Source organism: Pristiophorus japonicus, chromosome 4, assembly GCF_044704955.1.
Source record: "Pristiophorus japonicus isolate sPriJap1 chromosome 4, sPriJap1.hap1, whole genome shotgun sequence".
Lineage (NCBI taxonomy): Eukaryota > Metazoa > Chordata > Chondrichthyes > Pristiophoridae > Pristiophorus > Pristiophorus japonicus.
Genome location: NC_091980.1, coordinates 123700088 through 123721554, shown reverse-complemented (window position 1 = coordinate 123721554; position 21467 = coordinate 123700088). Strand labels below are relative to the sequence as shown.

Here is a 21467-nt window from a genome sequence, read left to right as displayed (position 1 = left end):
GGAGCGAGGAATATACCCGAGTAGGTGCGAGCAAGCAATTGATTCCGGGGAAAATCCTATCCTCGGTTGATATTCACGCCAGTTCATGATTAGGAGTGGAATACCTTGGATCTTCACTGCTTTAACTTAACTAGTAGCCTTTCCTGAGGAACTTTGACAAATACTTTTTGGAACAACCTATTGTAGGGTCTTTTCAGGAAGACACTGCCTCAAAGAATCAGAAATATCCACAAACAAAGGTTCAACTCTACCTTCTCTGCCAGAGACAGCACCGTGCTCGCCTGGATAATCGCCACTTGCTCTTCATTTCTCAGATTCTAGAAATAATTAAAAATAAATGTTTTACAATGGAAATACATGCGTGTTGTATGGACAGATGAGCAACAATGAAAGCATGAATTAGAAAAATGTTTAAAATATATTACTGGATGCAATTCAAATGCAACTGTCTGACATCTAATATAAATGAAAAGTATCAGCCATCTTGTTTAACTTCACAAATAGAATGCCTTAACCTGAAATAGAAGGGGCAGATTCTCAGATTGAACACTCCAAGCGTGGGTCAGGAACCATAGGCATGCAGCCCCTGATTTTTATCCAATTAAGACAACGGATGGAAGAGTGGAGCTATAAGCCAGTGATTTCCCCACCAACACTTGCATGTCAGCCCTGCCCCATACTTCAAGCACCTGATCGAAGAATACGCCCTACAACAACAGCACAAAGGCTTTTTTAAAATCTGAGGCAAACATGATACAAACTCCATTCACAGCATACAATACTCTTCAACTGGAAAAATGTCATTAGCTGGTTGCACCGTATAATTAAGAATCATCGTCAAAGTGCCCGACTGTTTTGTTGCCTTGGCTACGCAGAGCATATTTAATTTCCGCCTTCAGCATTAGATTAGTGGCAGGGTTTACATATCGCAGCTGGCAACACTGATCTGAATGTTTAAAAGCAGATTGTAGGTGACATTTTAACGTCACTTCAACCTTTATCAGGGCTGCGTTAATTGTGATTTGAATGGGCGATTAGCCGCCGTACGCTGCAAAAGGTGGGATGGTGCAGATTCTCATACAAGGGTCATCTCCCTCCCACACACACCCCTACACACCGAGCATCTTCCATAGGCGCATTGGCAGAAAGAAGCATGAGCAGAGAGCTAACTGGCTTGGACTCTCCCCACAGTAAAGGGAGAAAAGTCCAGCAGAGGAGTCCTCATGTGTTACTTGTGAGCAACTCCCAGCTGTCAGCCCAAGGCCGACATGAGCAAAGTCCTGGGTGCAGTTTGCCTCCAGGGAATGACATGATGCTACAGTGCGCAAGGACTTTCCACCTGGTGAGTCCCTGATCTGCACTGTGCCATCGCATGGAGAAGCAGCGTGGAAAAATCAAACACTTTCCCACAGGAAAGTGAGGGGGGGAATTAACTCTGTTCACTGCAATACGCCTTCTGTACAGCAGCCACAGTGGGAAAACTGAGAGCGAGTCTCCAGCCTGACTCCCGCAGCAAAGAGAGACCAAAGGAAGGGAGAAAATATGGGAGAAAAATAAATCAGTTCCATAATAAAACTATAGACTGCTCTGTCCATTGGTCGATATGCCTGTGGGGATCAGCGCAGGTCCATTTGTTTTTCTTACACACCAAGCTCCTGCACCTGGGAGCAGTAAAGCTTCTCGTCCTCTCGCACTTTCACCGTTTTCAAAGGGAGGATCTGGCCAAACAATATTGTGGGCATCCGTGTCATTCTCTGGATACAGTGGATCTCACCTGCTGATCCTATCATCCTTCCAAAACAGAGCATGGAATCACAAGAACCAGTATGTGATCCGCCAACAAAAATCACACGTTAGCCATTGGACTCAGGGTCAACACAGCCCACTAATGGAGTCTTGGCACTGCGTATAATGGACAGTATTCCTGCTGCAGTATTAGTGAGACACATTCAGTCGGTGGCCTGTTATTCTGGTGGATGTTTTTTAAACTTTTACCATTTCAGAACTTTTTGTGCTCTGTGAAGGAGGAAGTGGACAGACAGTGCTTTGCCTCAGCAGTGATATGCGCTCAACCTCCAGTTATCTTGTAGTGTTCCTACAGCTGGGCATGTCCAAGCTGCCACTGCATTGGTTTACCAGAATTAATGACAATTTACTGATGGTTTTGACAGCCAGCATTAGTCCTGTTTCACTGATGGTCTTCAGAGACAGTGGAACAGTCAGCATTAGTCCTGTTCAGTTTTTCAGTTCCCCTCACTTTTTATAACTCATTAAATGTGGACTGATGGCGAACAGCTTGTGACATGACACGGATGAATTGACACAGATGTGTCCAGAATTACTGTGGGTCATTTTCTGGAGTGCTCTCCCAATGCTAATAGTGGGAGCACGAGAGGACAAGTAGTGTTGGAAATAGTAATGTAAGGAGTATTTAATTAATAGTTTAACAAATAAGTAGCTATTTGATTTAATGAACTAGTCTTTTAACAGCTTCAGTCTCTTGTGCTACAACCCAAAAAAGTAAAAGCAAGGCATTAAATGCAATCAAAGCTTCATTTACAATTCAGGAGACAACAAAGCAGTTTGATGTCTTTTTCTTGCCTCCAAATCTCTCCCCTCTGCTTGTGAAAATGCAGAATCCCAATTGGTTCCATTGTGCTGGCTGCCTTTTGGTATCTTGCTCGAGTTTGAGCCGAGACACCAAGGGGAGAAACTTCAGTTTCAGTGGGCGCACCAAATGGCTGGTAGCGGATCGCTGGCATGCTATACAACCCGCAGAAAGGGCCGGGTCTGCCACGCAGGTGGTAGGCGCCAGTCATCCGAAGTCCGCTTGGGAGAGGGAAATCCGCCCGCTTGTAACTTCAGTTCCACACTGACCACTGGGTGGCTGTGTATTTACCCACTGAGTACTCAGTCAGGGGTTGATATTGAAATGTGAGCTCCTGCACCGGGACCGGGGAGAGCATCTGTTATAAAGGGAGACCTGCAATACAGAGTTTGTAATAATGAGATTTCACTGTCTATATCCAACTTTGTGAGGGGAACAAGAACTTACCCCATTATCTCCCAGTATGTCCAGCTGTTTAATGAGGTCATGAATGGACACATCCTGTGAAGTAAATTTTTCCAGAGATGTTTAGCAGGTTAATTATCACAAAAGTCAAATACAAATCAAACAACATAAATATAACAATGAGTGATAACCTAATTAGCTAATGCACCCTTAATATAAGATTTCTCCAATAGAATGTATTAAAGAGCTGGCATGTTGTGGGAATGGGTTCAAGCCCCACTCCACAGAACCTAAAACGATACTTAAGTGAGGTACTCAGGGAATGGTGCATTGCTGGAGGTGACATTGTTCTGATGGGCCATTAAATCAATGGCCTGGTTCAGGTTGATGTTAAAGATTCAATGACATTATTTGAAGAAGAGCTGGGAATTCTCTCAGTGTCCCACCATTATTTGCCCCTCAACCAACACCGTGAGAAACAAAACAATTGGTCATCGTGGGATCTTGTGTCAATAGTGGCTGCTGCATTTGTCCACGTAACAACGACTTTTGAACTCCAAAATAAATTGTTTTAAATGACGTTCTGGGAGACGAGATGAGGAGCTGTGTAGTAGTCTTTGTTTTTTATCCTTCATCTTCAAAAGCACAAAGTGAATCGATAAAGAGGTAAATTAAATGTCTATAGATGAACTTGAATTTTCAATCATCATCTTTCAAACTATCAGTGTGTTGGTGGTGTAGGTTTTTTTTATCACCGCCTGTAATATTTCTGTAGAACTGGGAGAATCTGCTGATTTTTTGAGGGAGGGAAATCAGAAGCCCCACTTTTACCAATCCCGGCAGGCTAGAAGTCACACGAATGCTCTCAACAACACAGACCTCAGAAACGGAAACATCAAGTGTAGTGCATCAACAGACTTGAAAACTACAACCAGAGGCAGTACAGCACAATTAGAACAGTGAGGGTAGGGTGATCATTGCAGAGGTAAAGGATCATTCTTCTAGGGAACAAGAGACAAACCAGATTACCGAGCACCTATTACATCTCAGACTCTAATTGGCTCCCCCAAATTAAATAAATATCACAACTCATGGCAACATAGTCACTACAGGGTAAGTGTCTGCCAAGTAGACTTGAAATCACAGTTAAAGCAAAGGTTTGTTTTTGATAATATGCAATTACTGCTGTATGTGTGCAGCTGCAACATTTAAATGCAAGCTTGATACCCAGCAGAATTTATTTCTAATCTCATTAAATTAATCTACGTAGGAGGAAGGGAGAGGCATGCAGGTTTGTGGTAGAGATAAATACATTAAGTTCCTGAGAGTAACTGGGCTGGATGCCAAGTGGCATTATGGGAGAGTTGTGTCTGACAATTCTTTAGCAGTCTAGTCAGAGGGGTTGTAGATAGTTTTCTGGTGCTGTATGTACCCAGATTCCTGCAAGCAGCGCGATGTAGACCTACAGAACTATAGATATTTGTAGCACATAAGATGGCCATCAGCCCTGTGTCAGCTCTCAGCTAGGTTAATCCAAAACTCACCCCAATGCCCTACTCCCTTTTTCATAACCATGTATTTACAGACTTATCCCAATGCCCTACTCCCTCCCCCATAACCATGTATTTACAGACTTATGAAAGCGATACAGATTCCATTGCTGGTAACCCAATGCACTGCAGGCTAGGTGACTTAGAGGTGGTGATTATAACACCATGGAATGATACAGCACAGAAGGAGGCCATTTGGCCTGTGACGGCTCTTTCAAAGAGCTGTCCAATTAGTCCCACTCCACTGCTCTTTCCCCATAGCCCTGTAAAATGTTTTATCTTCAGGTATTTATCCAATTCCCTTTTGAATATTACTATTGAATCTGCTTCCACCACCCTTTCAGGCAGTGTATTCCAGATCACAACAACCTGCTGTGTACAAAGATGTTTCCTCATGTCACCTGTCACTTTAATTCCCTGCCCCACTCCCAATCTGACCTCTCTGTCCTCGGCCCCTTATACTGTTCCAATGAAGCTCAACACAAGCTCGATTAGGCGCTTTACAGCCTTCTGGACTCAACATCGAGTTCAACAATTTCAGATCATAAACTCTGCCCCCATTTTCTTCGGATGACAGCTGCTGATACTTTACCTGTCCCACTACCATCTCCTTTTGCCTTGCATCATCATCCCTTTTGTCTTTTAATCACTCCTTCCTTCCGCCCTATCACAGACCTTCCCTTTTGTTCTTTTCTCTCTTCCCTTCCACCCTGTCCCTGCTTCTGCACTTGCTTAAAACCTCATACACCTTGAACTTTTTTCAGTTCTGACCAGGTCATCATCGACCTGAAACGTCAGCGCTGTTTCTCTCTCCACAGGTGCTGCCTGACCCGCTGAGTATTTCCAGCATTTTCTGATTTTATTTCAGATTTCCAGCATTCACGGTGTTTTGCTTTTGTTTCCCTCTTGTCGCCGCTGGTTCTTTTGCCAATCACCTTAAATCTGTGTCTTCTAATTACCGACCCTTCTGCCACTGTGAACAGTTTCTCCTTACTCTATAAAAACTATTTATGATTTTGAACAACTCTATCAAATCTCCTCTTAACCTTCTCTTCTCTAAGGAGAACAACCCCGGCTTCTCCAGTCTCTCCACATAACTGAAGTTCATCGTCCCTGGTACCATTCTAGTAAATCTCTTCTGCATCATCTCCAAGGCCTTGACATCCTTCCTAAAGTGTGGTGCCCAGAATTGAACACATTATTCCAGCTGGGGCCTCACCAGTGTTTTATAAAGGTTCAGCATAACGTCCTTGCTTTTGTACTCTATGCCTCTATTAATAAACCTTTTTAATAGCCTTCTCAACTTGTCTTGCCACCTTCAAAAATGTGTTTCCATACAACCCAATTCTCTCTGTTCCTACACCCCCTTTAAAATTGTACCCATTAGTTTATATTGCCTCTATTCCTTCTTCCTACCAAAATGAATCACTTCGCACTTTTCTACATTGCATTTCATCCGCCATGTGTCTGCCCATTTTACCAGTCTGTCTATGTTCTCCTGATGTCTGTTACTATCCTCCACATTGTTTACTACATTTCCAAGAGTTATGTCATCTGAGCAGTGGTCCTAATACCAACCTGTGGAACACCACTATATACTTCCCTCAGTCAGAAGCCAAAATAGCATCGGCTCTTCCCATTGCTGCTTAACTTAAGTAAAAGCGAAGTTAATCCTTAAAATCTTACAAAACAGTCTACCAAATGAACACATATCCACCATTTTGATGTATGTGCTACAGTTTTAAACTTTGCGTCAGGAAGGGTTTATGCTAATATTAACAGTATACCTCACAAATCTCGCTCTGGAATTCTTGATTGGGAAGAGATTGCATCATGTAGGAGGGAAGTGGCTTTACAGATAACACTGGTCCATGTCATCTCCTGGACTGGCTGTAATCGGCTGAAGGGGCGGAGAGAAATGTGAGAATTTTTCCCCTTATTGGCCCTGGGTTTTGCCTCTCCCAGGAGATTACATGGCCTCTTGGTGGGGGGCTGGGGGGGAGGGCAGGGGGGCGGGGCTGCTCTTTTCCTACCCTTCAATTTAATTTGTTACCTCTAGACTTGACTATTCCAATGCACTCCTGGCTGGCCTCCAACATTCAACCCTACATAAACATCCAAAACTCTGCTGCCCGTGAACTAACTTGCACCAAGTCTGTTCACCCATCACACCTGTGCTTGCTGATCTACATTGGCTCCCGGTTAAGCAATGCCTTAATTTCAAAATTCTCATCCTTGCTTTCAAATCCCTGCAAGGTCTCACCCATCCCTATCTCTGTAATCTCCTCCTGCCCCACAACACCCCCCCCCCCCCGAGATATCTTCTAATTCTGCCCTCTTGAGCATCCCCAATTATAATCGCTCAACTATTGGTGGCCGTGCTTTCTGTTGCCTAGGCCCTAAACTCTGGAATTCCCTGCCTAAACTTCTCCACCTCTCTACCTCTCTTTCCTCCTTCAAGACGCTCCTTAAAATCTTCCTCTTTGACCAAGCTTTTGGTCACCTGCCCTAATTTCCCCTTATATGGCTCGGTGACACGTTGTTTCCCTTATAATATTCCTGTGAAGCGCCTTGGGACGTTTTACTACATTAAAGGCGCTATATAAATACAAGTTGTTGTTGTTCATATGCCACTCTACTGGGAGGATATCAGATCACCCATGCAGGCTGGAAACTGGGGCAGTGCATTCAGAAGGCCTGGCTGCAACTGGAAAGGGGTGTGGGTGGAGGTTGGGGCTAACAGATCATCTAAAATCTTCCTGAGTCGATCATAAGTTTAGCACAGTATACACAGCAGTATTCCTGGAATAGAAACACTCACAGAAAATTAAGAGCTGTAGGCACAAGAGAAGTGGGCTATAAGATGCTTAGAGTTTGGCTGATATCTGTAAGTCACTGGAACATTGCTCCAAGCTTACAGCCATCTGGTATTCTCCGTGCATTAAATTGGTGCATACTGCTGCAGATGCTGCCAGATGTTAATTCATGTATAGCAACAGGCCCAATCAAATCAGAGAAAGACAGACTCGCACATGTAACAGTTAATCACCCGGACCCATCTGCAAAGTGCTTTACGTTCCACGGCCCTGATTGTGGTCTGTGGCACACATCGGGAAGGAAGCAGGAGGAGGGAATGCAATGTCTACCTGATGTTGACGAGAGACCTGAACCATTTTGACGGTCAGTCCATATTTAAATGTAGTCGGCGAGCCGCCCACACATTTTGTGAGCCACAGTTTAAAGGTCGGGGGGGCGGGGGGGTAGGTAGGGGAGGTTAGAGGGAAGGAAGGTGATAGGGGACACAATTCAAGGGGCAGAGGACAATGCGTGATGAAGCATGGAGAGTAAGTCAGGTAATCCTGAAAACCCAAAACTGCCAAACGAGTAAATTGATAATATTCCTAGACCTGCTTCCAGAGATCCACTAATGTCACAAGTATATGGAAAATTGGTGAATTTGAGAACCTAATGCTAAGGTGGGCTGGTACGTTATCCAGGACCTGGGCTTGAATGCAGCCCAGTCTAATGCAATGGAGGTCTCTCCTCAGTTGGCAGCCAATTCCTAGTAGTTATAAATCCAATAGCACAAAAGGTACATATTTTGATAGTTATTCCCAGTCTTAGGCAGGCCACGAGGATATCTGGCAAGAATGATGGGAAAGTCACACTTGGCAAGTTTTCTGGACCTAGCCATTTCCTGCCCTGTACCTCCCATGAATGGTGGGTGGGTTTATCATCGAGCAGGAATCTTGCTGTGACAGCAAACATGGCACTGGGGCCTAAAGATGTCATAAGTCTCCAATTCCCATAGAATAATGAGGCTTCGGCCCATTTCTGGCGGGACCATTGGCCCAAATCAAGGCCTACTGTAAAATTCCATTGATCGGGAAGTTGGAATTAACTTTATTTTCAGTATTTTTAGCTTGTTCCCGCCCCTTCACACTCAAAAAGTAGGCTGTAGAGAAACAAAAATCACCCCCCATGAATTACTTTGAAGTGCAGTTACTTTTGTTATGTAGGTAAATGCAGCAGCGATTTTGTGCCCTAGATAGCAATGAGGTAAATGGCCAAGGCTATTTGTTTCTGACGGTTTTGCTTCAGGAAGGAATGCTGACCAGAACACCCTGCTCTTCTTTGAGAAGCAACGTGAAATCTTTAATATCTGCCTGAGCCAGTGGAACACAGACAACAGCTTGGTTTAAAGGCCTGACAGTGCAGAATCCCCTCAGCCTTGATTAGTTGCTCAAATCCCGGAGTGGAGCTTGAACCAACAACCTTCTGCTACCAACTGAGCTAAGCTGACAAGTAAAATCCACAGCATACACACAAAGGCATGTTCCTACAGTGTAGATATTAAACATTAATGGATTAAATATTGTAGGTAGCACGTGCCCAAATTCTCAGGGGCTGAAATTACCCACCGGCCCAAACGAATCGCACCTACTGTTTTTGAACAGTTCCGTCCACCCCAATGCATGGGGAGGACAATCCAGAGAAATTTCAGGTGTTGGTGCTATTTTTTTTTAAAAGTGGGCGGAAGTGGCCTCATCATCGGGGCGGAAGTGGGGGCGGGGCGGAGTAACGGACGCTATCAATCATCAGCGCCGTGCTGAAGTCATCGCGCTGGCGCGTCACAACGTCCCTCCCCTTCAGTTAAAGGGGAGAGCCGCTGCGAACTCAGCAGCCACTTTAATGGCAAACACTGGGCCACCAGGACGGGCTTCGGCCGAGCCAACAGCCTGGCACCCAAGCGGCTGGCCGAAACCGGAGGCAGAATTGTCAGCCTGACCTGGCAGTCGGCTGACAGACAAAAGATATGGAATTGCCGGCAGCGCCACCTCCCCTTTAAGGGCGGCCGCGCTGCCAAGGCACAGAAACGGTACCCACACAAAAAGCTGTCGGGGGCACCGGCCGTCGGTGGTGTTGCTCTCGCGGGGCAATTCCGGAAACGGGCACAGCGGTCTCCTACACAGCTCCAAAAAGGAGGAAGGGCAATTTCTAAAATGGTGGCCCCAACGCGGAGACTTGGCGGCCAGTCCGCGCCGACCCATGGCCTCCGCTTTCAGGTGGCCACAGGCCTTATAGAGAGGGGCAATTTCGACCCCACAGTGTGTGCTCGCAGCCCGCAAAGATCTACTCCCCGAGTGCTAAATTTCTAAAGTTATCTCTAAATGTGCCTGCACACATCTTAATATCAATCTGCACTAAAAATTCTGTATTGATCGGGGTGAGGGATATTAGTGCCGAGACATTTTCCCTATTCAGTGGTAACAGCCAGCATTCCCAAGCCTGGATTGTTATAGAGAGAAACTCCCTTTATTCAGTCCTAATTTCAGAAGGCAAGGCCTATCACACACACCAGTGTGACATCCTGTAATCTCTGTCGAGTGACACTGCCAATTCCGTACCAAATTAATAACCTTTACAGCTGACAGAGAAAGCTTTCAGCTGTGCAAGTTAGATTTGAACCTCGGCCTCAGAGATGAAAAGCCTGTATCTATCGTACTGTATGAACTAGTCTCTTCGGAAAGCTTTTGTGTCTCATAACTGAGTTAACTGCACCTTTTTCAGTGGTACAATAATATTCAGACTGCAAGTAATCTGTGTAGATTCCATAGATTTAAATACAGTAGTACACTCACAATTCTCCCCATCTTCAAACAACCCTTTAATAGGGGTAGCACTGGATTGTGATACTACATCGATTCTGACCATGTGGAAATATGTGTCATTCTTAATTTCATGAACAGAATTAGATTTGAATGTATGTCAACACATACCTTTACACCTTCCTGCATACAGTAGATCTGAAGAGCACTTACACCATCTGTGAAAGGTGTGATCTGGAGGTTAAAGGCTGGAGATCTTCTCTCCCTCTCCTGTGAATAGAAAGAGCAAAAATAACAAATGGTGAAACATTCAGATCCGTTCAGAAAAGCTGCATAAATTCACAAGGTCGTAGGTTGGTGCTTTTGGTGGATTTATTTTTGTGGCTAACAAGGTGAGGACGGTCAGTACTGGGGAATAAAAAGGCTTTTGAGATCCAGCATCAAGCCCTCGTAGTGCAGAGATAGCGCAGATAAGATGCAGCGTAAATCAACAGAACAAAAATTCATGCACTTCAGTGTAATTCATGGCAAATGAAGAGATGTTTCCAAGAAATGTGATAAGGCTATATACACACAAGCCTCATTAGCACTCTTGGGTCAGCTGGAGCAAGGAGCAAATCCCACACTAACATGAGCAATCTTTACTGCTTGGGCGTGACATCTCCATTTCTTACAATGACCATCACTGTGACATCTTCGAGGTAATTTAAGAAATTTCAGTGCCAATTATAGCCAATTTTGTGCCTGCCAGGAAAACGGCTCAAACCACTCAATCTCATTTCACTCAGGATGTTTGGAGCCATTTGACAGGGCGCTTTTCTCTCATGGCTCTGGTCTGAGTTTACATCAAGTCTCAGAGGTGAAACAACAGTGCTCTAACCCATTGCACCAACCATCACTAGTTGCAAAGACTAGGCTCTCTCTTTTGGCTACGTTGCTGACCGTCCAAGTTACTAGAGCTATTGTACATATCACACAAAAGCTGGCACTGCTGTTATACAAATCAGATCAGTCAAGAACACAGCACTAGTACTGGTTAATTAAGAGAAAGAAGGAAAGAAGGAAGGAAAGAAAGAATTTTCATTTATATAACATCTAGCACAACCTCAGGACGTCCTAAAGCATTTTACAATCAATTACGAACTTTTTTGAAGTGTAGTCAGTCTTGTAATGTAGGAAACATGCAATTTGCGCACAAGCAAGGTACCACAAACAGTAATGTGATAGTGACCAGATCATCTATTTTTAGATTTACTTCAAGCATTCAGTGCATTTTACAATTTTGATCCTGTGGTGTGAAGCTTTACATAGTCAAAGTACATGCTGGGAATGCAGCATGGGGATCAGCGCACCCGGCAGGATTTCCTACACTGTTATGTATGTAAACATTGGAACTGTGTAAGACTTGCCACCAGAGGGCGCAACTGTTGGAGGCCCAAGGGTCACCTGCACACCTCGTGCAAGGGAGTATAAAAGGTTGTCTGTCATGCTGCTTAGGCACTGTGGAGTTATTAAAGAGACTAAGGTCACACCAATTTAAGCTTACAGCACTCAGTCTTGTGGAGTTATTCTAAACATAACATACACAACATTTAATTTCACAAAATACGTACTCTGAACAAATGAAGCTCCACCCCTGGAGTGGGAATTCATAAAATCTATACTTATTACATGGAATTTACAGCAGAGAAACAGGCCATTCAGCCCAATATGTATATGCTGGTGTTTATGATCTATGTGAGCCTCCTCCCACTCTATTTACTTCCTTTCACATTATCAGCATATCCTTCTATTCCTTTCTCCCTCGTTTATTTAGCTTCCCCTAAAATGCATCTAAGCTAGATGCCTGCATTCTCACCACTTTCTGAGTGAAGAAGTTCCTCCCATACTCCTAATTTAAAACTTCCACCTCGGGGTTGAAATTGCTCCCCCCTCCTAAAGCTTCATTTTAATGGAGCGGATGGGCCTTACTGACCGGGAGTAGACGGATGGGCCTCACCAACCGGAAGCAGACGGATGGGCCTTACCGACCGGGAGCAGACGGATGGGCCTTACCGACCGGGAGCAGACGGGTGGGCCTTACCGACCGGGAGCAGACGGGTGGGCCTTACTGACCGGGAGCAGACGGGTGGGCCTTACCGACCAGGAGCAGACAGATGGGAATTACCGACCGGGAGCAGACGGGTGAGCCTTACCGACCGGGAGCAGCCGGATGGGACTTACCGACCGGGAGCAGACGGATGGGAATTACCGACCGGGAGCAGACGGATGGGAATTACCGACCGGGAGCAGACAGATGGGACTTACCGACCGGGAGCAGACAGATGGGACTTACCGACCAGGAGCAGACGGATGGGAATTACCGACCAGGAGCAGACAGATGGGACTTACCGACCGGGAGCAGACGGATGGGACTTACCAACCGGGAGCAGACGGATGGGAATTACCGACCGGGAGCAGACAGATGGGACTTACCGACCGGGAGCAGACAGATGGGACTTACCGACCAGGAGCAGACGGATGGGAATTACCGACCAGGAGCAGACAGATGGGACTTACCGACCGGGAGCAGACGGATGGGACTTACCAACCGGGAGCAGACGGATAGGAATTACCGACCAGGAGCAGACGGGTGGGACTTACCGACCGGGAGCAGACGGATGGGAATTACCGACCGGGAGCAGACGGATGGGAATTACTGACCGGGAGCAGACGGATGGGAATTACCGACCGGGTGCAGACGGATGGGCCTACCCTTCCTTTATTGCCCCCAAGCCGGGAGCAGTGGGAACGGATTTCCACGCGGCTCGTGCTGCTGCCTGTTGGGTACGCGCCGACCCTCTTACGATCCTCGCGTGAAATTGCCCCATGGGAAATTGCCGCCGCCGGTCGGTGCCATTGACAGCTTTCCCCTGTGGGAAGCCGTGTGTGTCTGGGCGGCGCGTCTGCCCTTAAAGGGGAGGGCGCACTGCCGCGATTGCCATCTTATTTTATTTGTCGGCCGACTGCCAGGTCGGCCCAACAATGCTGCCCACGGGTTCGGCCGGGCCACCAACAGGCAGCCCGGCACCCACTCTTGGACCGAAACCCTCCCTGCTTGCCCAGTGGGCCTAACTAAACCCCATGCAGAGTTCGCAATGGCCCTCCCCTTTAACTGAAGGGCCCTCAACACCGTCCCGACGGGAAATAAAGACCAAAGAGGTGAATATCGGTCCAATCTTCACCCCATGGATTGGGGCAGAGACAGACCTAAGGAATCGATGAGTGCGCTTACTTTCTGGTCGGGGGGCAATTTCAACTCCCTCATTTTTTAAACTTTATTTTGATCGGGATAAGTGAGTAAGTTCCCTCCTGTATTGTTATTCTCAATGTCTGCCTGATGAGAGACCCGGAGCCGATGGTGGATGCATAGCCGACCCACATCACTGCCAGTGCCTTCTGTGGCCAATTACCAGGAGGTGGCAAAGAGCAGTCGGGCATGATTCTATGATTCTACCCTGTAACATCCCTCTGCCAGGAGATCCATATAGTCTCTGCCTGACCCTGCCTGCTTGGTGTAACTCAGACAGGGAACGGAGTGGAGCCGAGCTCAATCCTCTATGCCTGCCCTATCTCTCGGGTGCTGAGCATGAGCGTTTCATCAAGATACCGCCATGTCTGTGCCTCCACAGCTCCACTACCCCTCACCTAGATTCGTTTGAATCGCCTAAGGAGGCCAGAGAGGAATTTACAAGATTTCTTTTATCCCCAAATTGGCCCAGGTTTTTAACCTGGATTTTCACCTCTCGTCGGAGATCACATGGTTTTGAGTGGGTGGGGAGTGTATATATTGCACAAGGTATCACAATTGAGTGGCTCAGGCTGGATGTTGGACCAGAGAGCTTTTTCCTAACAGTCATTGTTCGTATTGTACTCAGTAATTTCTCCACATCAACACTGCCATTCTCTATCAAATTATTTTCAGCAAATCAGGATGGTGCGTGACTTGGAGAGGAACTTGGAGGTGGAGATGTTTCTATGCACCCATTGCCCTTGTCCTTTTAGGTGGTAGAGATCCCGGGTTTGGGAGGTGCTGTCGAAGAAGCCTTGGCGAGTTGCTACAGTGCATCTTGTAGATGGTACACACTGCAGCCACGGTGCGCTGGTGGTGAAGGGAGTGAATGTTTAAGGTGGTGGATGGGGTGCTAATCAAATGGATTGCTTTGTCCTGGATGGTGTTGAGCTTATTGAGTGCTGTTTGTATTCCCTTGACTGTAGAAGATTAAGGAGTGATCTGATCGAGGTGTTTAAAATGTTCAAAGAATTTGATAGGGTAAATGGGTAAATATAGAAACTATTTCCTCTGGTGGGGAAAATCAAGAACAAGGTGACATAATCTTAAAATTAGAGCTCGGTCATTCAGGATGGAATTCAGGAAGCACTTTTTTACACAAAGGCTCTCTCTCCTCCAGAAGACAATTGGAGCTTTCAAGACTGGATCGATAGTTTTTTGTTCGGTAAGAGTATGTAGGAAATGCAGCTAAAGCAGGAAAACGGAGTTGAGGTGACAATCAGCCATGATCTAACTGAACAGCAGTGCAGGTTCGATGGGCTGATCAGCCTATTCCTGGTCCTAATGGTCTTAACTGACATCTCTTTCATTTTTTAGCTCTGTCCTGTCAGTGAAGGCCTTTACAACATGTGTTGATTCTTCCCATGAAACATTAGCTGTAAAATCCTCTCGAATGTTCTATAACCTTTCACACAGCTTTCTATTACCATGTCACCTTACCTCTAGTTCCAGGATGCGAAATTCTAACAGCTCATTCTGATCCCGAGAATCCTGAACTTCCTGTTGCAGCCGGTTTACTTCTGCATCCAATTTCTCAATCTGTAACACATGACATTGAAAAATAAAATGCGATGATCATGCATTACAAATATGGTCTCTACTCATTTGTTAGTTAAAGGAGCAGCACCTTCATGGAAACCGCTTTGGCTAACTTTCCTTGTGTACTTACAGAAATAAAATTCAATGGGGTAGATTGCATCAAAACTGTGTACAATTCTGGTCAACATATTATAAAAAGGATATAGAGACACAGGAGAGATTGTAGAGAAGATTTATAGGGATGATAACAGAAATGCGAATGTATACATATCAGGAAAGGATGAATAGGCTGGGTCTCTTTGCTCTTCAAAAAAAAAGAAGGCTGATGGGGTGACCTAATAGAGATCTTTAAAATTATGAAAGGTTTTGATATAAGAGTAGATAGAGAGAGAGTGGGGCAGAAATTGGTGAAGGCCCCCACCCGTCCAAGTGCCGCCCAAAGGACCGCCAATGGCTGCCGAGGTACCTGATGGTACTTCGGGCGGGATACTCATCAAAAATGTCCTTCAAATGGTGGCGGGCAGCAAAGGAGGGAATTACGCTGCCAATCTGGGCGGCAGCTCTCAATCTCGGCGACAAAGGCACAGTCGGGCCCAGGGAGGGTCGAAGAGCTGGAAAGAAAAATCATCGGGAAAAAAAACCATCGGAAGACCTTCAGGGGACCCCATCCAGGTAAGTTGCTGTGAAGAAAATTATAAAATGTTTACTCCAATTTTTTCAGAGCTTCATACTCACCGTCAGGGACAGACCAGCCTCCTCGCAGCGGTCCAGCCCCGTTCTGGCACTGACTCCCGCCGACTCCCGCTCCCATGAATATGGCATCTCGGCGAGCGGGAGTCCTTTTACGCCACTCAGTCGTCCGCTGATGTCAGCGGGCAGTTCCCGGCGGTTCTCCCCTCCCGCCCGCTCCAGACCAAATCGAAAGTGGCACTGGGCGTTACCCGAAAAGGAATGTCAGTGGCAGTGGGCGGTGAGTCCATCAAATTCAGGCCCAGTGTTTCTACTTGTGGGAAGAGCATAACTAGAGGCCATCAATATAAGATAGTCACCAAGAAATCAAATAGGGAATTCAGAAGAAACTTCTTTACCCAAGGAATGGTGAGAATGTGGAACTCGCTACCACAGGGAGTGGTTGAAGCGAATCGTATAGATGCATTTAATGGGAGGCCAGATAAACATATGAGGGAGAAGGGAATAAAGGGTTATGCTGATAGAGTTAGATGAGGAAAGACAGGAGGGAGCTGGAGTGGAGCATAAACACCGGCATGGACTGGTTGGGTCGAATGGCCAGTTTCTGTGCTGTAAATTCTATGTAATTCTTTGTAAAATGCATACATCACTTGTGCAATGATCCATTCCATTCGAAGTGATGCAACAAAAACAGGTTTGCCTCACATTTTTTCAGGAAGGCAGTGCCCCTTTAATGATGACATTATATATTATATTGTAGTTTTAAAAGCTAAATAATTAATCTTTTCAAAAAATGAAAATGATGGTTTTAATCAGACTGTAACTAGATTACTCTCATAGTGGCAGCTGTGAAGCAAAGAATGGCTCTTTTGAACCAGCATTGATGCTGCCTTACTGGCCGTGCCTGGGGTTAATCGGATGTGTCCGTCAAAGAGATCTGCGCAGGCTATTTCCTACAAACCATTGTAATGAACCGGGATTGAAAAACTGGCTTTGTGAGATCTAGCGCCCTGATATAGATTTGGTTATAAAACAATTATGCACGCAGACAGGCACTGCATTACATGCTAATATCGCTGCTGCTCACTGAAATTAATCTCCAGGGTCATACTGAACCCAAGTAAAGCTCACTCACTCCACAAGGGATAGCATAACTATACCACATACAAGGGGTCCAAAGATATTCTTTATGGGCCATATGGGTCCATACTATGGAGCCTCAGGGATCACATGTAAACAAGGTTTTTCCACTTGTGTGTTCATCACCCTGCGGTTTTCCCCACCCCCATCAGTTTATGTTAATGGATAGGAAAATCCCAGGCTGGTGATTGCACAGAAGAAACGTTGAAGTCCTATTCATTTATTTTGATTCAGGATTTATCCAAGAGCAGACCTTTCCAAACCTCCAGGCCCACAAAATTCAAACAGGATTGAACAACACCGTAGACGCATAGGACTCGATTAGCTGGGCCTCAGGTGCCTGCTTTCCAGAGCATACAGGCCCTACGGTACACTATGAACATAACACACATCAAATTACTCTGACCAAACAAAGATATCAAGAAATTTTTTTTTTTAATTGTGCATGGCTGAAGTCCCTCAATAATTTTTTGAAGGGATTAGACCGAGAATATAAAAGTAGAGACGATTAGTTAGTGTGAGTGAACATTAGCCTGGCTTAAAAATTCCTTTATGCGGAGGGTAAATATTTCTATTTAGTTACTAATATTCTCAGTGTCGGGCTGCTTTTGTCCTTCAATCAATAATAAAAGTTCCAGATCACTTGTTCAATGATATGCATTACAATAGTAAATAACAAATGTTACTATTAGTGACACTAATCAATACACTGGACTACAGGCTCTGAACTGCAAACCTATCCTTTCATTTATAATTACCGTTGATACTATTGCGGATTAATCATTTAGAGCATATGAGTTCCTCCATTTTTCTGCCTGGACACAGTTTGACTGTGCTCGACCTCCACCGAGACTGCTATGTACTGGCCGAAGGGATCTTCACAGGAGAAGCCCGCTGCTCTGCTTTGCTCTCGCCCCTGAAGAGTGGAATTGGCTCCCCTATTTGTGGCTTTCCACAACAGCATAGCCAAGATTGGAAAAGGAGTGTGGGTCGAAAGGAGCCTACACACACTGCACCATGCTAATGTGGTGCAATAATCTAGGCAAGGAGGGGCAGTCGGTAAATTGGAGAATATTAGCGCCATGGATGTGAACAAGTATTTACTGAATAGTTAGTCATATGCATATCATCAGAGTTACCTTTGATCAGCCCAAGAACACAGAAATGGGGATGATAGTGGTCTCGAATAATCCATGGTCAGAAGAAGTGCTGATAAATTTGAGAGCGCCAGAGTCTACTGATTTAAACTAATCGTTCAAAATATCAAGGCTGAAAATGCCATAACGAATGACTTAAAATACATGTCTAAGGCTCTACAAACAGATACCACTGCATGCGCCAGGAGTACCTTTTCCAAAAGTTCCTGATTTCTTTTCATAAATAGTTGCTTTTCTTCAACCCATTTTGAATCCTGTGTTGAAAAAAGTAGGAGAGCATTAGAATAAATTCCTGTGTAAATGAGGTGCATTTTGACAGTGTACAGACTTTTTAATAAGTTTTTTCTAACGAGTCCTCTCTAATATTTTTGAGTTGTAGTTCTGTCCAATCCTTAGGCCACTCTATAATCCAGAAGTTGTGCTCTCCAATTCTAAACATGTAGCCTTTACTTGAATTGCTCTAGGACATGGCCACTTAAAAAGTTAAGTAAAATGAGGGCAATACAGTTCCAGATCACAGCATTGCTTCGATAGCGTGTTAAGTGCTGCTCTCATAAACCTCACAGTACCTGATATGAAACATATGAAGCATAACATCAGCAGAGAACTGAAAGCAAGTCACTGTGCCAAATCTCAGCCAGGGCATGTTGCATGGAACCAACAATTACGACACTGGTAGTTGATGGTGCTGGAATCAATGGTCAAACAGAAAGGCCCAGTTTACCTTTAGAAACTAGTATAACTGCTGAATCTATTGCCCTTTATAGATCTAGGTTGCCGTACTGACCTACAGAAATGGGGTGAGAGGCAATGCAAGTAATCCATGGTTTCCTCACTGCTTTTCTTTTGAGGGCCACTACTTTGTACAGTAAAAATAAGACAGGGCGGGTGAGAAATTGGAAATCGATGCACCCGTTTTTAGGGTGTAAAATAAGCAAAACAGCGGGGTAAAATTGGGTCACAATTTCCCGTAAATGATTGAAGCTGGAATTGTGCCCCATGAAAGATTGAATCAGGTGACTTTTTGTGGCCAGGGCGCCCGCTTGAAACAGATAGCAAGCTGATTTGGTTATTGAAATCAGAGTCCTTTGCCGGTGGTAGGATCCCAATGTGAAATTGGACATCCACCAGGGGCCTTCAAAGGCAATGTAAAGGTCAGCTGACGTTACAGGATCTTCTGTTGCATTGAGGACGAATGCCGCTGAAACGCTCAACACGGGTGATTAATTACACTGATTTTGTCATTCCACCTCCTATGTATACAGAAGGATGAAAGATAGTCAACTACTTCACCATGATGATAGTGCTCTTTTAAGGGGCAGTGCACCCTTCCAGGGACAATGAAGAAATGATAAATGACAGCACCAGCACAAACTGGCATCAACATGGCAGGGTGCACATCTCTGGCAATCCTTTTAAAAAAGAAAGACTTGCATTTATATAGCGTCTTTCATGACCATCGGATGTCCCAAAGCACTTTGCAGCCAATGAAGTACTTTTTGAGGTGTAGTTACTGTTGTAATGTGGGAAATGCAGCAGCCAATTTGCGCACAGCAAGGCCCCACCAACAGCAATGCGATAATGACCAGATAATATGTTTTAGTGATGTTGATTGAGGGATAAACATTGGCCAGGACACTGGGGATAACGCGCCTGCTCTTCTTCAGAATAGTGCCATGGGATCGTTTACGTCCACCTGAAAGAACAGACGGGACCTCAGTTTAACGTCTCATCAAAAATGCTGCACCTCCGACAGTGCAACGCTCGCTCAGCACTGCACTGGAGTGTCTGCCCAGATTTTTGTGCTCAAGTCTCTGGTGTGGGACTTGAACCCACAATCTTCTGACTCAGAGGTGAGAGTGCTACCCACTGAGCACTTAACATGATTGTGACAAAGAATTACTAATGTGATCAGACAGCAATTTCTGTATGAACATTGTGTTGACTAATCCCTTCAAAAGTGGATTGTCGAACCAGTCACATTGAGCCAGTAGTCCAAAGCTATGATGAGTGCTTGACAAGCCTGGAGTTTTAAGTTAGAAGTTTCTAGATTGCAGGCAACCTTAAATCTGGAGACTGGGAGGGCTTCAGGCAGGGTTGGTAGTTGGACACACTTTTTAATCTCCTACCTGTCCTTTCTGGGCCAAGGCTTTTTCGAGGTCATCAATTTTAGCTTTATACCTGAGAACATCTGCTTGTAATTGTTCATGAGCCTGTTGAAATCAGGAAAACATCATTAAAGCCATGAAGGAAACATTCTTCAGTAAAGTACAAAGAATAATAACTGAATGTGATTTTTTTTCTGAGTATGGAACTATAGTGCTTCTGATTTTATTTTAGTGATAAAACAAAGTGAACTTTGCATCAATAAGGTTATGCAATAGTGCAGTAAAAACGAATAAAAGTTATTTTACAGCAATTTAAATAGGAACTAAATATGTGGCACATTTAAAGGGGCATCATTTAAGCTAAATTCATAAAAATCTTGGTCAAGTTATAATTTAGAGCAAACGTGATGCCACGTACTTGCTTTAATTTAAATGATTTTTCTTAAGGTAAGAAAATAAATTATCAATAAAATAAGAACAATGGGAGGGGTAAATGGAAGAATCATGCAGTAATTAAAATGCCAATCTTGTTCATCCGTACACCCCGCTGCAGAAGTTTAATTTCTGTCGCTGGACTTTACTCTTGCCTTCGTCCCTTCTTAGGCAGTCCCCCGGGGTCAAGGATGACTTGCTTCCACATGAATATGAGTTCTCAGGTGACTGATGAGATCAATGCGGGATCTACAGGTGGGGCAGATGGTGATCGGCGGGATGGGTGGGTGAGGTGCTTGGTTTCTCATGCGCTCCTTCCACTATTTGCACTTGGTTACCGCATGCTCCTGGCGAAGAGACTCAAGGTGTTTGGCGCCTTCTCGGATGATCCTCCTCCACTTTGGGCGGCCTTGGGCAGGGATTCCTAGGTGTCGATGGGGATGTTGCACTTTTTCAAGAAGGATTGGAGGGCGTCCTTGAAGCGTTTTCTCTGCCCTCCTGGGGCTCGTTTGCTGTCTCGGAGATCGGAGTAGAGCACTTGTTTTGGGAGTCTAGTGTTGGGCATGCGGACAACGTGGCCCGTCCATTGGAGCTGATCGAGCTTGGTCAGTGCTTCGATGCTGGGGATGTTGTCGTGAGTGAGGACACTGACGTTGATGCGCCTATCCTGCCAATGGATTTGCAGGATCTGGCGGAGGCAGTGTTGGTGGTACTTCTCCAGTGCTTTGAGGTGCCTACTGTACATAGTCCATGTCTCTGAAGCATATAGGAGGGCGGGTATCACTACTGCTCTGTAGACCATGAGCTTGGTGCCGGGTTTGAGATCCTGGTCTTCGAACACTCTCTTCCTCAGGCGACCAAAGGCTGCACAGGCACACTGGATGTCTGTTCTTGCTGA

The 21467-nt window shown here is 45.2% G+C and overlaps 1 protein-coding gene across 2 annotated transcripts in view; it reads right to left on the bottom strand.

Moving 5' to 3' along the window:
- Positions 1–21467, bottom strand: part of jakmip2 (janus kinase and microtubule interacting protein 2) — a 151520-nt gene that overhangs the window by 53422 nt on the left and 76631 nt on the right. Inside the window, exons 10-15 of one of the 2 annotated variants that reach the window (XM_070877305.1) lie at positions 20159–20242; positions 18221–18283; positions 14944–15042; positions 10344–10442; positions 3056–3109; positions 252–317 (exon numbers count right to left, since the gene is read on the bottom strand). In XM_070877305.1, the coding sequence (XP_070733406.1) occupies positions 252–317; positions 3056–3109; positions 10344–10442; positions 14944–15042; positions 18221–18283; positions 20159–20242 (465 nt within the window). The remainder of the gene's footprint in view (positions 1–251; positions 318–3055; positions 3110–10343; positions 10443–14943; positions 15043–18220; positions 18284–20158; positions 20243–21467) is intronic. The other variant, XM_070877307.1, reaches the window with a different exon arrangement.